The 17787-nt window shown below is 37.0% G+C and overlaps 1 protein-coding gene across 4 annotated transcripts in view; it reads left to right on the plus strand.

The window, feature by feature from the left end:
* The window catches only part of COL14A1 (collagen type XIV alpha 1 chain), a 114848-nt gene that overhangs the window by 56779 nt on the left and 40282 nt on the right, over positions 1–17787 (plus strand). For all 4 annotated transcript variants that reach the window (XM_083854837.1, XM_083854838.1, XM_083854839.1 and 1 more), the window contains exons 19-28: positions 870–1021; positions 4781–4910; positions 5939–6061; positions 7457–7606; positions 8260–8376; positions 10216–10362; positions 12342–12416; positions 13738–13877; positions 15027–15150; positions 16651–16794. In XM_083854837.1, the coding sequence (XP_083710963.1) occupies positions 870–1021; positions 4781–4910; positions 5939–6061; positions 7457–7606; positions 8260–8376; positions 10216–10362; positions 12342–12416; positions 13738–13877; positions 15027–15150; positions 16651–16794 (1302 nt within the window). The remainder of the gene's footprint in view (positions 1–869; positions 1022–4780; positions 4911–5938; positions 6062–7456; positions 7607–8259; positions 8377–10215; positions 10363–12341; positions 12417–13737; positions 13878–15026; positions 15151–16650; positions 16795–17787) is intronic.

Genomic DNA, 17787 nt, shown 5'->3' on the forward strand with positions numbered 1-17787 from the left:
GAATCTTTGCAGCCTGATTCTCACACTGCTTGATGTAGACTATATGTATTTTTAGAAATTATCTGTGTTTTGGATAGTTCTTCTCTGAGAGAACTTGACTAATGGTCAGAGTGACCAATGGAGTCATGAAGTTGTAACCTTCTTCAGCCAATCCTAGCCTTCTGTAAAAAATGTATATAAATTAATAGAGTCAGAAAAATAAAGAAGCTTTCCATGTCTCACCTGCTGCTACCTGCTGTCCTCTGTGTGGGTCTGCACCCACATCACAACTTGTGGCCCCTCTGAGTGAGGTGGTCACAGCCAACCTCCTGCACAGGCCATGCATGGATGGAGAGCCAAACCCCTGACACAGGGTAGGGACTCTGAGTGATTGATACCAGTGGTGTTACTTAGAAGTCCAGAGACTAGTTTTGAAAATTCACCTAGAATTTCTCTTTCCTTTTATAAATGTGAGCTTGGAAACTTTTCAAAATATTGTTTCGTTTTGAGTGTTCTCTTCCTTTTCCCACTGATTAGACAATTGACTTCTAAGGAACATTTCTGGGTTATTTCTTTTCTGTAGCATTCTAGCTTGAATTATTTTAAAGCTCCATAAACTGAGTAAGATAAACAAAACAGATGGGATACTATATCTTAATATAGGATAAGTATTATTTTAATAAATGCTTACAGTTTTTATATTATTAAGCCCAAATATACTGAGCTATATGGTTTTGCCCCACTATGGATTTCCAGAGCCACCATGACTTCAGTAGAGCTTGCAGCTACTTGGTGATAATCAACACCACGTAGCTTCAATATTTTATAAAAAAAATACTAAATCTAAAAATATAATTGAGAAAATATTAATGAAGTATTTCTGGATTTAGTTTTTCGAACAGGAGTGAAAAACCTTGTTATAGATGATGAAACAACCTCAAGTCTGAGAGTGACATGGGACATTTCTGACTACAGTGTTCAGCAGTTCAGAGTGACCTACCTCAATGCAGAAGGTGACCATGCTGAGGAAGCAGTAAAAATGGTCTGTATGAGTTTTGTTTTTGGCTTCATAAGCTTGTTTAATAATTGCTAAGACATAATACCTTCTTATATGACAATTTTGTTGCAATTAGTAAAGGATCCGTGTTTGATATTACTGAGAGCTTGAACTTCAAAGTTCTGATTGTACAGCACCTGCTGCTCTGCAGGCAACAGCAGTTGAATGTATAATCAAGGCCCAGTCACACAGATGTTTAATGAGCTCACAGTTAAAAGAGGAGCTGGCTGTCTTTTTTTTCCCCTATATTTTTTTAATTCATCCAAGTTTTGTTTTTTGTTTTTAACTTTATTTTTTACTCTAGGCAGTTTTCTATCCTGAGATTATGTTTTAATGGCATTTAAATGTTTGTACCAGACTGTCTTAAGCACTTTTGGTTTTCCTTCACCAATTTTACCTCTTCTCTCTCTTCTCATGTTATACTAAATCAATGAAATTAAAGTTCAAATGCAGAGTTTTCTCATTAACCCAAACATGTCACAATAAGTACAACAGTTTTTAATCTAAGTGCCTGAGAGTACTGGTTATTTGTCCAATGCCATATGATGATCAAGATTAAAGTTGTCCTACACAGAAAAGCTTCTGGTCATTCAGGTTTTGCAAAATATTTGAAAGAATGAAGAGTACTGCATGTACTCTTTCAAGCATATAGCAAACAAACCAAAGTGCACAACCTCTCCCTCAAAAAAAGAAGCCTGAGATCCATTATTTTAACATTTTACAATTTTTGAGATACTTCAATAATTCAGCTAGGCTAAGTGCCTTTTAAAAGAATTAGTTTTAAATTGGGGGAAACTTAGTATTGTAGTGCTTGGTTTCCACAAAATCTGTTACAAAGTTTTGGGATGGCTCTATGTAGGTATATTTAAAAGATTAAGTTGTGTATTTCCAAGTTGTTTCCTTAGTAAATAACTCAGAATACAAAAATATTCCCTATCATTCTCCTTCTGTGTCTGCCACTTAAGTCACTTCTTTTCATAGGGCAGTTATATCAAAAATATGGGTTATTCTTTTTGATGTTTAGCAGCTGACATTTTTAGCCCTATATCAGGATATTTCAATAAAAATATTAAAAGGAGTTGAATATATCTTTCTAGGAAAATATGAATCTGTCTTTTTCCATTTCAGTTTAATTCATCTTTTATGATACCCTGCTGGAAATGTACTTTTTAATCACCTATTTCAACTATGACCTGAAAATGAATTTTCAGTGTATTGGTGTCCTTTTGGACTAGGAAACATGCTGTATGAATTTACCTCAACTATATGTTAGTGTACTATATAATAAAGTGGAAAATTTTCACAGTATAATGGCACAAATTGTACTGTTCTTCTGAGAATAGCCCAGATGTTCTGAAATTCAGATCCCAGATTTACTGGTTCACCTCTCTAGTTCACTTGGATGGTATAAATGTCATTCTGCTTTAGTGTTCAATGACTATTATGTTAAAATGAAATTAAAACTGTAGGAAAGGTATTAAAATTGTGACTATCAGAATTGTGACTATTGGAGCTGATTAAAAATTCATTAAATAAAATTATAAAAGTGTATTATTAGGTAGGTATCTTGGCTCTATTCTCACAAATTATTTCATTTGAAGCACACTCTCAAGCCTTATTATCTTTGGTCACAATTCAGCAAGCAGATTAACCACATTTCATCTTTGAAATTAATCACTTTCATAAATACTTTACTGAAAAAAGAATTATGTAAGATTATACTTAGAATTAGGCACATTTTGATCAGAGTGTATTTTATCATGTGGCTTCCTTCAAGCACCTGAGAGGTGCACAACAGATGTCAAAAAAACAACACAGATGTTCAATTTCAGGGGAGTGTTTATATGCTTAAGTATATTTTTTAGGCAGAACCTAAAAGTTTTGTGGAATTTGGGCTTACATGTACTATAGCGTGACAGTTCTGTGGTGAGTGCTTAAGTTTTTTGGCTCTGATTTCAGTGGTATAGTTTCAGTTACTCCTCCCTTTCCATAAAAATATTAATAAGCTTTATAATTCTTGATGCAATTGGCTGAAAATCAGGGACTTGAAAACGTAATTGAATACAGAAGGGTCAAGCTCTAAATGGCATGTATGTTCTTGGGTGTGCTGTACATACTGGAAAGATCAAATTTTTTCTCTTCTTTAAAGCCAAAAATGTTTCTCACTGCTGAAAGCTGTATTGATCTGTGGAAGATTATGCACATGTGGAGAGGAGAGAGTTTGCAATGCTTGCATCCACTATTCTAAAAATCTCAAAAAATTAGTTGGATTTTTTCAGAAACTGAGTTTGTGTGTTTTGAATGCATATGTATGAAAGAGGAATGTGGAAACCTTCAAGAACATTTATTAATGGTTTAAGTTCAGTTTTGATCAAAGAATGAGCACTTTGACAAGCCTTAACACCTGGGTACACTAGATAAATTTCCTTCTTTGTATCACTTGCCAAAACTAGAAGCTGTTTGAATGTATCCTGGAGTGTTAAACTGGTGAGACTTTTCTTGAGCCTGTGCCTCAGAACTTTGCCATCATCACATGCATCAGTCTTCTTTGAAACAACAAAATGCTTTTATAGACTTCCTTTCTGCTTTCCCCCATGAGTTTAAAGAGCTTACGCTTCTCTCAACTTCTTGCCAAATATGTGTAGTTGCTGGCTCAGGTGATAGATTCAGGCAGTGGACATGGGCCAGGGAATGTCCAAAATATGACATTGGACCTTGGGACTTCCTTCCAGCAGTGTCACTCCAGAGCACAGGTCTCTGAACGTGAAATACAGGACTAGTTTCTCTTTTTTACCATGCCCATACCATGTGGTGTTAGTGGCTCCCATACAGGCTTTGGATCCTCTCTGGAATTAAATTTTACTGGCAAGTTAAGCAATTGCAAGGCTTTGCTTGGCACTCCTGCCACCACTATTGTGATACTGGGTTTTGAGGCTTTGGCTAAAATACAATAATATATTGAAGGGTTTTAGAACCCTTCAATAGATTATAGGGAACTTCAACTGCTTATAGGGAAACCTTTCACTGTGCTTAATTCAGCAGGCTGAAACATGTCCTCTAGAACAAAAAACTGCCTGGAGGAATTTCTACAGCTGCTCTACTAGCAGGTTGCCTGGTTGGATTTTTCTTGCAGATCTTCCATGTTTCATGGCAGTTTGGGGTCCTGGGGTATTTGTGGGATGTCATTCTATATCCTCCCCTGAACTGCTACCTTCATTTGCTTGTCTCCAGACTAGATGCAGACAAGACAGACATGTTTTATTCCTGCTTGCTCGGTTCAGTGCTTTCAGATCTCATACCCTGATCTTCCTTCCTCTCAGGGAAGGAGCATTTTTTGTCTCCAAAGAGCAAAACAATCAGCCCTTATTACCAAGCTTCAGAAAATCTAAATATGTCCAGAATAAATACATCAAGAGGATATATTTTGTCTATACAGTAAAATAGTTTAAGTATTTATGATCCAAACAGTGCCAGTAGTTTATGGACCTGTAGTGGCTCATTGGTTTAATATAGAACAGTGTTATCCCATAGGAACATTTCCTTTATTTTGTTTTGGTATAATGGTAGATCTGTTAAAAGGGTGGATAATGTAGTGATCTTATTTTACTCTAGAGCACCAATAATATTTGAAAATGCAAGCTATACAGCAATGCAAGTGGAATGTGTTGTCAGAGACCATGTAAGATAAAGTGGTTTGGCTCTAGTCATTGTGCTTGATTGTTTCTGCTTTTTCTGACCCTCCAGATAATGGTGCCCGGCAGACAAAACACTCTTCTACTTCATCCTCTGCTCTCTGATACAGAATACAAAGTCACCATAACCCCCATCTATTCTGATGGGGAAGGAGTCAGTGTCTCAGCTCCTGGAAAAACTTGTAAGTACAAACTTTCCACCTGTCTTTGACCAGGATATGACTGAATAAAGACTTACTCTCTGTGACCTTTTTTTCTTGGCTGTAGGAATGTATTTTAGTAAAAACGTGGGCTTATTTTGCATGACTTATACGACTTGAACTTAAAATTAATCTCAGTTGATTGATTTATAAACAATGGGTTTCTTCTAAAAGACAAGCTGTATTTTATATTCAAATATTCTGAGTTTGCAGAAACTTGTTCAGTAATAAAGCTTGTAAATGCTTGATAAGTAGCCCACCAAGGGCAAGCCAACTAACACAGAAAAAAAGTAAACAAAGCCTGCTGAGATAATATCAAATCAACCATTGTACTGTTAGATTTTCTTTTGTGTGAGATCATTACTTTCTAAGGGTCATTAGAAACGCTGCTGAACTTTTTATAAGTGATTGCATTATCTCTGGAGTTCTGACCAAGCACCAAAAGATTACTCAGCTGTAGCTAAAGCTTCCTCTCTACTGTATATCATAAAAAATCCTTTCATTGTGCACTTGTAGTCATGATAGTATAATTTTATTGAATTGTTCTCCTAATTTACATAATTTGTCTTAATTGAAGTGCTATTTATGCAGGGACTTAAATCACTTGTAAGTAATTCCTTTGATTACGTTCTACAGGATTAAGTGTTCAAAAGAGCATGCTTTATAAATTAAAAACTTCAGAGCACTTCGATTGGAAGAAACTATACAATGTACAATTATCTCTAAATTACCATACATTCTTAGAAAACAAAAGTAAGATTAAAAAAAATAAATAAATGTAGGGACAAATATTGGAATGAATTCAAAAATTCATTGTTTGTTGATCAAAGTTTGTGGTTAATCCACTGAGTAATACAAAGGATGAATTTGATTAAGAATTTCATCTTGATAATTTTGCCTGTAAATATGAGAGTACTGGGTATCACGCTCTTTTTATTTGCATATCCTGATTTTTCTTTATAAGCTTGTATGAGATAAACTTGTAAAAGCCCAGTTTGGTTTCTTTTCAGTGCCCCTGTCTGCTCCTAGGAATTTACGTGTCTCAGATGAGTGGTACAACAGGTTACGTATCAGCTGGGACGCCCCACCTTCAGCAACAATGGGTTACAGAGTTGTCTACAAACCTGTCAACAGTGAGTTTTTAAACTGTTTTTTTTGTGGTCACTTCTGACTGAATTTACCTCAACTATGTGTTAGTATATTATATAATAAAATGGAAAATTTTCACAGTATAATGGCACAAATTATAATTTTTGGTCAATTTTGTTCTTCAATCTGTCAATTGCAGTTACGGCCTTGAAAATGTTATTATCTTTGGTGTCTTATTTTTGAACATGAAAGTTTCATAGTCACAGAATGATGCAGATTAGAGAGAATCTCTGGAGATCATCTGGTCCACCTTCCTGAGCAAAACAGGGACAGGTTTTGGTGGACCCTGGCCAGTTGAATTTATAATATCTCCAAGGATGGAGATTTTAAAACTGCTCTAAGCATCTCTTCCAGTTTCTGACTACTGTGACTGGAAGTGTCTTTGGTAATATATAATAAAATTTTTCCATGTTGCAAAATTTGTCATTTTTCTTTTACATTTTCCTGTTTGCCTCTGAAGACAATCTGTTTCTCTCTTCTTTACCACCTTGTAGGCAGCAGTAGATTTCCTCTTAGACTTCCCACTCAAAGGCTGATTAATCCCAGATCTTTCAGTCTGTGTTTTTTCATATTTACATGACTCTGTTTCAGAGACTATGTTTGCTTTTTTTCCTGTTTCTCTCTTCTGTATTCTCCTGTTCTTCAACTTCTTCCCCTCACAATAAAAGGTTTTCATTTCTTCTCAGACACTTGAGATTTTATTCATTGCCCATTTTGTGTGTGCGGCATCCTTTGTCCACCTGTACATTGCAACTAGACAAGACATCCAGAACCCTTCAAATTTCTTTATAAAAATAGAGTTCTCTATTGACAGCAAATCACACATGTGTGATTAGTCCCATTAAGGGGCTAAAATACCGTCCAAAGGCAATACTGCTGCCTGGTTTCTGAACTGTATCCAGAACAACCAGGGGAGGTGATGAAAGAGCTATTTGCTATTCTGATTTGGGAAAGTTTCATTCTTTTCTATTTTCATTATCATTTTTGCACAGTATTAAATGATACTGTTGTATAAGAAGGCCTGAGGGACTGTAGAGCTGGCTGGCATCTACTGTCCTCCCTGTTGGTCCTGGCACACAACCAAACTGGGGAGATATTTGGCTGCCTCTTTAGAGCAGTAGTAAGCCATTGAAGCAGAACAAAAGAGTCTTAACAGATGCCAGTGTCTAGCTCTGCCTTAATGAATCCCACTGCTGAATTTCCCAACTGTGTTTGTTGTGTCTTCTATCCATGCAGGGATTGAGGAGAATGTCTTTGTATTAGTGTATGGTTAAAAAAAAGAAAGAAAGAAAAAAATAGCAGTAACTTTAGGAACACATAATTTTTTCTAATTTAGTGGATGAGCAAGTGATTTTCTAATTTATGTTATTTTTTTGCAGCTCCTGGTCCTGCATTGGAGACCTTTGTAGGGGATGATATTAATACCATCCTCATTCTAAATCTTTTGAGTGGAACGGAGTACAGTGTTAAAGTATTTGCTTCATACTCAACAGGCTTCAGTGATGCCCTAACAGGCGTGGCCAAAACCTGTAAGAATGATTTCATGCTTTTCAGATCTCTACAGGCTGCTTTTTCTTACAACTGTGGCTTTTTGCAGGTCCCTGAATAAGTTTTCATGTGGAAGGCTTTCTCAGTCATGTGCAAACTGTTTTGCTGAAATGAAAGTCTCTCATTCCATGAGAATATACCAGGCTTTAAAGTGATCTGCTGCACGTTAGCAAGACAGAAATCACAAAGCAGATATTATTTACTAGCCAAAAATATATTTGCCGAGTAGTAGATGTAAATTTCCTTAAGGAAAAGTCTATTTAGTGTATTTTTTCTAATTCCTGTGGAAGATTATTTGCTCTTTATATAGCTAAAGCTCAATTTTAAGTTAGATTTTGACAGAAATTCTGCTGCTATTATGATACTTGCATACTTGTTTGTAATAACAGAAGTTTTTAGCAGTGTTCGTTACTTAGTTTTAAGTAAATTACCTATAGTTCTAAACTTTTGTTTTTAAGGCTCACTGCTTTTTAAAATTCCATTTTTTAGATTTTCTTGATGTTTTTAAGCAGCTATGGACATTATTTGTTAAAAAATAAATTGTTTCACTAGTTTCACTGTAATTACTTTGTAATTTTTTCTCTTGTATGTCTTATTAGAGGCATAAAACTAATTTTTTATATTTAATTTTCAGTGCATTTGGGTGTGACAAATCTGGATTCCTACCAAGTCCGCATGACAAGTCTGTGTGCTCAGTGGCAGCTCCACAGACATGCTACTGCTTACAGGGTAGTTATAGAGTCCCTCGAGGGTAAGTTACTAAATAATTTGATCTGCAGCTGCAGCCTAATCCAGAGAATTGAATTGCATAGCAATTGTATGCAGCTAGACCTGTAGGCTGGCTCCTGAAATACTGGAAATGATGAACAGAAGAGAGCTGTGTACATGCTGATAGTTTCAGAATGGAAGTAGCATCCCTATCCTTTTATGTCAAACGCATTGATAACTTGTGCTTTTTATGTAAGGGACTTACATCAATCAGTAGAAGAAAGGCGATTACCTGAGTTTTTCACTGCTTTGAGGAACAGAAGATGGATAAGAATGAACTGAATACATCCAAGTTTGTAAATATGCCACCAGCAGTAGTTCTGTAGGATTAGGATAGACAGGAGAAGAGTGCAGAAAGGTAGAAAATCTCTGAATGAAACCCAACCATGCCCACAGAATCAGAGCAACATCCAGTTTTGTTTGTTTTCATTCTGTTGATGCTTCATTGTAGTTTTTAGTAGTAATGTTACTCATATGGATAAACATGGCATAGTTTTTTGCAGTCACAGAAAGTGTCTTGATGCTTTTAGCACTGTGCATGTAGAAGGTAAATTGCAGCCTCTTCAGCCTCACTGATTCTCAGGTGTAGCCAGAAGACATTATGGAGAGGTTACTATTTGTGCAGACCAGCTCTCTTATCCCAAGCAGACATCAATGCTCTCCTGACTGACAGCAAATTAAAACTTTGGATAACTTGAGAGAAGGGCAGTTAGTGACATTTAAATGGGCTGTGTTAAAGGTATCATGAACAATAACGCAGATCTTGTGGCAAAAAAAGTAATGACCTTTCTGTGGAATGGCAAGTGGGTGGTGATAAGGTTTATTTGGAGCCCTGAAATACAGACAAGCTATTCAGATATCAGAGATCTTGGCTTGCACAAGACAGCACAGGCATCCCTCTCATCTGGGACATAGCCAACATTCTACTTTCTTCATATAGAACTGCCAGAATTGTTTTAGCTGAGCTGAAAGCACCTAAATGTGAGCCGAACAACCTGGACTGTGAACAAGTGTTTCTTATTAATATCTCTCCTGAAGGGATTTGATTGTCAACTCGAGTATCTGTCTGGTTCAGGCAGTGATCAAATATTTTTATACTAGTGTAACACCTGATGAGCATTGAATGACTGTTTGTCTTTTTTTTTATATACTCTGCAAAATGTGATATCAGTTGCTTGTATTTCACTTCTTCCTGCTGTAGATTTTAAATTGTGATAAAGTTTTTCTTGTTATTAAAACACGCCTTATGCTATTTCCAGTACTCGGCCTTTTTCTATTGTCAACATATTTTCCAACTCAGAATTTAGCAGAATCAGTTTTGGAACCCTGTAAATGCTATTCCTTAACCATCTTGCAACGTGGTTACTAGTGAAAGCTGGAATATGATATCTAGTTCAGTCTCTTTCGCTGTAACCAAGCACAAAACAGATGCTGAGCACCAGAGGCATAGACAAAGGATGCCATAGAATTACATAATACAATTCCTAGTTAGACTCTGATAATTTAGGACTAGATCCAAAGCCCATTCATGACAGTGTTAGTGATTTTTATTGCTTTCAGTGCATGGGGCAAAATCAATCTTTTTTTACTGAAGATGTTTGACACATTCCTCAACTCCTACTTAGTGTGAAGAATGAAATGTTAGAGACCTCTGCACAGAGGTCGATTTCCAAAAGTAAGGCAGCATGTAGTTTATTAACTCATGTCAACCTCTTACCCTTTATATGCTGCCACGTACCCTTCTTATTTATGATTGAAATTACATTATTCAATAAAAAAGTATTTAAAAAAAACGTTTTTATGGTTTCTTTTGTAATTCCAGATGGGAAAAAGCAAGAAGTGAATCTTGGTGGAGGGACGCCTAGACATTGTTTCTTTGAGCTGATGCCTGGAACCAAATATAAAATCAGTGTTCACACACAGCTTCAGGAGCTGGAGGGCCCTGCTGTGAGCATCGTGGAGACAACGTGTGAGTAAAACACAGGAGGAAGTTCAGCCAGCAGCAATAATGCTCGATTGCTTCTCATGTTCTGACCTTTGCCCACACATGTGCTATTCCTACACACTTTCCTTTAGCTGAGCTAATAATTTTCAAAGTACATTGTGACTCCTCCACGGAGGTGCAGGATTCTTATACCACTGCTGAATTAATTAAGTCACATTCAATAACTCTATTGGACTTCTTAATGAGAATGGCCCAGGGAGGATGGTTTAGTTTTCTTCTAAGCTAAAAAAAGTCCCACTATGGGATCCTCTGAATATCTGTGACTCTGGGGAAAAAAAATACAGAAAAATGAAGCAAACAGAGAAAAGCTTTGTTCCTGCTTCTTGTTATTCAGTAACATTAACTAGTGTTTGAATAATTTACAGTTAAATGGGACCTTGAAACCAAATTTAAGTATTTTGAAACTAACCAACCAACCAGACTTTTTAATTATTATTAGTAGTAATACAAGATAAGCAAAAAAAACCAAAAAACAAAACAAAACAAAACAAAAAAAAAAAAAAACAAACAAAAAAAACCCCCCAAAAAACCCAACAAAAAAACCAAAAAAAAACCCCCAAAAAACCAACCAAAAAACAAAAACCCAGAGCTGTTTATGAAAGCAAGATCCTGCTGTCTTGAATTCAAAATACTGTAAAATAAAACATGGGACTACTAGAATGAATATTTTTTTTCTTCAGCCTATTTCCAGTTTCAGCATTACCTCTTCTCATACTATATTGCTATACACCACAATGCTGTTCCCTTTCTCTCGAGGTAGAACATGTTTATACTTTTCCTCTTTTCCTCACACATTTGTGGTTTCACATAGGAAAAACTCGTACAAGTGCATGACTCCAATTCTTCCTTGTCCAGGGCTCATTCTCTGAGCAGTGAGCAAAAAGCCAAGCTTCTCCTGCTTTTTGGGGAGTAGGGTTTAGTGTACTCTGCACTTCAGGGAACTAGGGGACATCATGAAGAGCACACCTTGGCCTGTATGTCCATTTGAGAACAATGGTTTGTGATGCAGACAAATTACTGTCTTACCTGAAAGAGAAACATTCCTCGGGGTGACCTGTATCTCTTTGATGCTAAGAGCAACCTTTCAGGTCACCTTAAAGCACTTGTGACCCTTTCTAAATGGGTCTGGTCCTGGGTTGCTGTGGCCATGTTACTGTTGTGCATGTGGCTGTTACCTGTGGCTTCTTATGCTAAATGCATTGAACAAAAATGGGAAAAAAACCTTGAACAAAAGAGGAAGCTTTTCCTCCCATGGAGTTGTGGAAGTCAATGCATGTTATTTCATCTCTGAGAGTTCAGCTGGGCTGCATTGAAAGGCACTAAATAAAGCTCTTGCTTTTGGAAAAGCTGTCAATCAGTAATTGGATATTCACCTAGGTGTCTGCAAGGTTGACATACCAAAGTCAACTTTCAGGAGAAATGTGAGGGACATTTTCAGAAACTATAAAGCAACTTCAGTAGAAGTTGCTGCAGGCAGCAGAGCCACAGTCCTGTTAGAGTTGTGGTCGGAGCTGCATTTCTGTCTGGAAACATAGCAAGGTCTTTGACCAAATTCAGAAAAGTCTTCATCAAGGCAGACTGTGATCAGCTATGAGTGCAGGCACTGGCTTCTTTTACCCTCTGTCTTTGCATTTTGGATTGTAGGACTAAGATCTTCTTCCCTCCAGGGCGAATAAAGATCTACTTTCTTTAACTGAGGATTTTTGGTGAGAAAGGAAAAGGACATGGACATTTTTCAAAATTAATTATGAATTCTAGGTCAAGAATTGAGCTGGCACATGGTCTGCTACACTGAGGAATCTCAAAACATTTATTTCCAATTGCATAACTAGTTGATAAGAGATAATGAATTTTTTTTTAATGTGGAGATGAGTAGAAAATGCCGTTTATTAAAGTTACTGGGCTTTTGAGCATGTTTGAATATTTCTTCTTTTATTCTCCAGTACCATTTCCTACTCAACCACCAACAACACCTTCAACACCACCTCCACCACCTACAATACCACCTGCAAAAGAAGGTAAGTTCTTACATGTGTGAGTTTCTAGTAATTTTGAAGTGTTGATGCAATATTTTTCTGCTTCTGATGGTATTTTAGACCTGTGGGGAGCAGATCTCACAAGGCATTTGCTGTAAAAACACTATTAAGGCAGCTGGCTTAAATTTAATGAGCCAAAAATCTGACATCATTATTGTAGTGTTAAAATTTGCTGAAAGGGTGGTTAATATATGTGACACTTCCTTTTTTCCTAAACTCCTAAACCATACATATTTTGCAACTGAAGCAGACATCCTAGGATAATTAAACTTCAAAAGCTGCATTATTTTAAAATATGTCTACTTTAGGTAATGTGAAAAGTATGGGCCATATTCAGGCTCTCCTCTTTAAATGCAGACTTCCTTTTATTATTATTTGAATGCATAGTGTTTTGTATAGAGGCTCATAATATTTCTGTGAGAGGAGCATTATTGGTGGAGACTGAGGATCAAATAAATCAGCTTGAAGTCGGTGGACCAAACCGACAGGTAGAAATAGAGAATTTAATCTACAAGCACGGGGAAAAAAAGACCTTGTCTGTATGTGTGCTTAGAACTGCATAGGAGCAGCTAATGAAGGGTTTTTGTTAACCAAGGAGTAATCAACAGAAAGTGAAAAATATAGGTTTGTATCTTCTTGTCCTATTCTCTGGATTTAGATGAAATATGAAGATGAAATATGTTGAAAAACATAACTTTGAGACAGTTTGCTTCTGACCCCAAGCAAGAGACTTGGATTATCTGGAGTTCTGAAGGTTCCCAGTTCCCATGGAAGAGTGAGCAACTCGTGTGAGCAAATGTACAGCTCCTGCAGGCCATTCTGCCTAAGAATGTGCTGGAACAAGATGAGATGGGTGAAACCTGCATTGCTCCTACACAGTGCAGTTGAAGTGCTTAGACATTGTACACTTTAGGGTAACTTTTTGAATGGAATAGTTTCCCAGTGGGAACCTCCAGAGCTGAAATTCTGTCATCTTGCTTACTGTGTCATGCTAGGAGCCTGGCATTGTGCAAGTTCATGTGTGACTTTACTTAAAAACTTAAATAAAAATAGAAATGATCAGCCAGACTTTAAAGAACCATTGAAGTGTGTTCTGTGATAAGATCTATTGGTGCAGACAATTCTCCCTTGCAGAGCTCAGCTGGTTCTACACCTGCACTGAAGTCAATGCCAGCAGGTCTGTTGGCTGAAGCATTAATCATGGGCTTTTCATGATGGTTGCATTTTCTTGAATGATTTATGAGATTTCATGAGGAATTGAGGCATTGCTCTAATTCCAAAATTCTTGCCTTTTCTTCCTCAGTGTGCAAGGCAGCCAAAGCTGATCTGGCATTCCTAGTGGATGGGTCGTGGAGTATTGGAGATGACAATTTCAATAAGATAATTAACTTTCTCTATAGCACTGTTGGAGCTTTGGATAAGATTGGTCCTGATGGAACACAGGTAATCAACACGTGCAGAGATGGAGGGTGCATGGACTTGACAGAGTATTTTAGACTAGACCAACAGTTAAATGAATCAAGAAGTAACTGACATAATTTCACAGTTCTGTGAAAATGTAAACTGGTCTAGGTCAGTATCTTTTTTTCTTTTTGCATACCGTTTTATGCACACCATATGTTGAAATTCACAATATAAATTGTGGTAGCATGAGGGCTAAGTATCGTTTCAGTCTCCTCTAATTCTAATGACATTTAAATTTGTTAATGCTTTTGGTACTCAATGTATTCTTTATCTATAAGTAAGCTAAAAATGGCATTTATAAGGAAAAAGTTCTGTTTTTTTAAATCACACACTCTACAGATCTAGCGTGCTTGAAATAAAATTTGCAATGATTGTTCCAAGTGTTACCTGTATAATATGTGGTTTGGGATCTCACTGGAAGTTAAAATTAACTTGTCCAAACCCTGAGGAATACTTAGTTTTTACTGTTTCTTACTATCCATCTATTTTTCCAGAATAGAGTAAATGATGCTTCAGAAACTTTGTCACAAATTTAAACACAATAGCTCCTTTTAAAACAGGGGCACCACTTATGGAATATGAAGATCAATATATGCTTTGTGAGTTCTAGGGATTTAGTGTACAGTATTGTAATACAGGGTCTTAACTCACGTAGTGTCATATTTGACAGAGGCAATATTTCAAAATATATTCCTGATTCTTTCTATTACTTATTTTCTATTACTTGCTTCAGTCTTGCTCCCTAGCTTCAGTTACTTATGTGCAGTTATTAATTTGTGGGGACTGAATTAAGTCCCAGCAGTTCTGATTATGAATAACTGTACACATGTGAGCAGCTGTAGCCAGGATTTTGCTTTTGGGCTCGATTATGCTTTGACTCCTGCCAAAGTGGGTAATACTGTTTGCTGCAAAATGAAACCACAAAGTTTAACATGGTTGCCAAGGTTGCAGAGAGTAAAGCTGATCTTTATTTTGTGAAAGCTTTCTTAAAGAGGAAAAAAGTCTGGCTTCAATTTAAGGATGAAGCTAAGTTACAAGATAAATCCTTGTTTTAAGTAGTCAGATTCGCTTACTTTTTGCTTACACAGTGGGTGGTGTTTTTGTAATGAACATCTTCTATGTGCACAGGTGGCAATAATTCAGTTTAGTGATGATCCCAGGACAGAATTTAAATTGAATGCATACAAAACAAAAGAGACTCTTCTTGAAGCTATTCAACAAATAGCCTACAAAGGAGGAAATACAAAAACAGGTGAGAAAGGTCGTGATTATAACGCAGATTTTTCCCCTCTTTCTCTAAGCAGTATTTCTTTCCCATTTGCTAAGTGGTTTAGTTAATCACTGCAAAACCAGTCATAACGTGCTATCTCCACACTGGAGATGAAAGGTTGGGCTCTGAAATGAGAGTTTACACACTTCAGCCCCTACTGCTGCATATTCACCTCTAGTACATAATGAGGAGCAGGGAGAGGGGCAAGAGGGCAAAACCAAATTTATTTGGGTGTAGTGGAAGGTGGAATGGGAAGTAATATGAAGTCAGGCAAGTGAGCAGAAAAGTGAGAAAGGGGAGAGAGTGGGAGGGAGCTTGCAGAGCATGCAGAAAACTGGAGAGAGTGGAGGGTCTGTTTGGTTATAAGCCAGGAAAGTTAAACCTCTCTGGGCTGTTTAAGATTGGGATGGGGAAAGATGTCTGTTAAGGTTGCATTTTAATTAATCCCTTAAGATAGCTTTCTGATATAAAGAAATTATAGATGAGGGTTGAAAGGGTTAAAATCAGTTTTAGTTGGAAACCATATGTTGTATTATTTTCAGACTGCACAGAAGTTTCTTGCAGCTGTTGCATTGCGTCCATTTTCAGCATTATCAAAATAATTTGCCATTTACTGCAATGACATTCTTGGTCATTAATGTTGACAGTGCCCTACAATCCAGAAAAATTTTGTTATCTCTAGCCCAACCAGCAACTAAATACCACACAGTGCTCATTCACTGCCCACCCCTAGCCCTGGTGGGATGGGGAGGAGAATCAGAATCAGAAAATGGTAAAACCTGTGGACTGAGACAACAGTTTCATGATTAAAACAGTTTCATGAAATAAAGTAAAATGCAATGATAATAATAGTAATTAAAGGGTGTATAACAAATAGAGGGAGAGAAACCCCAAGGAAGACAGATAATGCTCAGTACAGTTGCTCACCACCTGCTGACTAATGCCCAGCCCATTCTGGAGCAGGGATTAGTCCCTCCTGGCCAACTCCTCCAGTTTATACACTGGGCAGGATGTACTCTGTGGTACAGAGTATCCCTTTGGCCAGTTTGTGTCAGCTGTCCTATGTACACTCTCCTCCAGTCTTCTTGTGAAGCTGCTCTGGGGCAGAGTGAATCTGCAGCTTAGCAACTACCAAAACATCATTATCAACATTGGCCTCACATGGAGTCCAAAACTCAGCACTGTAGCAGCAATAAGGAAGAAAATTAAGTCTATCCCAGCTGAAACCAGAAACCCACACAGATCATGTTTGCAATCTTCATCTTCTGGATTGAAAAATGGATGGCCAAAGCCAATGGAACTTGAAACATTACAGTCAAAATCAAAGTTTTCTAAATCTTGATTTTAATAACTACAGAATGAACTAATTGACAGACTACTCAGGACACAAGAGATTTCTCTTTTTATATATGTCTAACGTGATATGAAAAGCCAATAGAAATCGGATTTATATTACAGCCAATGTCAATTTTTTTGTTACAGGCAAAGCCATTAAACATGCACGAGAAATGTTATTTACAGGAGGGGCAGGCATGAGAAGGGGCATTCCAAAGGTTTTGGTTGTCATTACTGATGGGCGATCACAGGATGATGTGAACAAAGTCTCCAGAGAAATGCAACTCGATGGTAAATTGTGTGGTTTTAAAAACAATTCACATGTTCTTTTTTTTCTCGTTGATTGCACCTATATAAGTGTGGACATGAGGTAAGGGTAGGTTTTTCTCCAGATTTTCAGTTTTAAAGAAAATAGCCATTGCTGAGAAACAGAATATCACTAGGATAGGATTAGATTCTGGATACTTTCGGTGATTAATGGAATTATTTTTCATTTTGGCAGCAGTGCTAAAATCATGTAGTAGTCAATGGAATTGTTCCCAGAATGAAGAAGTTGGGGAATAGGATCCTGAGAATCTGGATTGTCATCTATAAATTGTAGTCTTGTGGTTATGAGCAAATTGAACTATTTTGTTTTCAACACAAGAGGTCTATTGAAAATTCTTATACTGTTTCTGACCTGCTCTCATGTTACACTAATTACCTCTAGGAATTTTTTTATAGCTTCAATTTTAGAGTTTTAAGCAGCCACTCCGTGTTGTGAGTCTAAGTGTAAGAACTGGATTAATTCTTGTAGAAGTTTGTATCAAAACCCAAAGGGCACAGTGTGCCACCTGGAACAAAACTAAAGGATGGAAGAAAGAAACTATCTTCCTTTTAATGTGAGGCGACTTAAGGAGAAATTACATTTGTGCCTTTAATTTGCTTTTAGCTTTGACAGCTGTGAAGTTCCCAGCGTACTTCCCTGATTTCTGAAACCAAATGTAATTGTCCAACTTGGCTGCCTCCTCATTTTCTTGCTAGATGCTGAGTGTAGGGCCTTCATCAATAAAGTATATGACAAAATAGTGGGCTTGCATAACCTGCTTTAAGTAGCGGTCAAGAAAACCGTGTATTTGTGGATAAATTGGAGATTGTGTCTAAGCTGAACAAAAACATTCGTCTCTCAGGTGAGTCTTGCAGTTGCATTATTATCTCCTGGGCTGGGGATGAGAAGATCATTTGAGGAATGATCTGGGAATGAGAATTTCTCCAGAGAAGATCATTTCTTTGTGAGGGTTGAGT

This window comes from Zosterops lateralis, assembly GCF_965231275.1.
Source record: "Zosterops lateralis genome assembly, chromosome: 1".
Taxonomy (NCBI): domain Eukaryota; kingdom Metazoa; phylum Chordata; class Aves; order Passeriformes; family Zosteropidae; genus Zosterops; species Zosterops lateralis.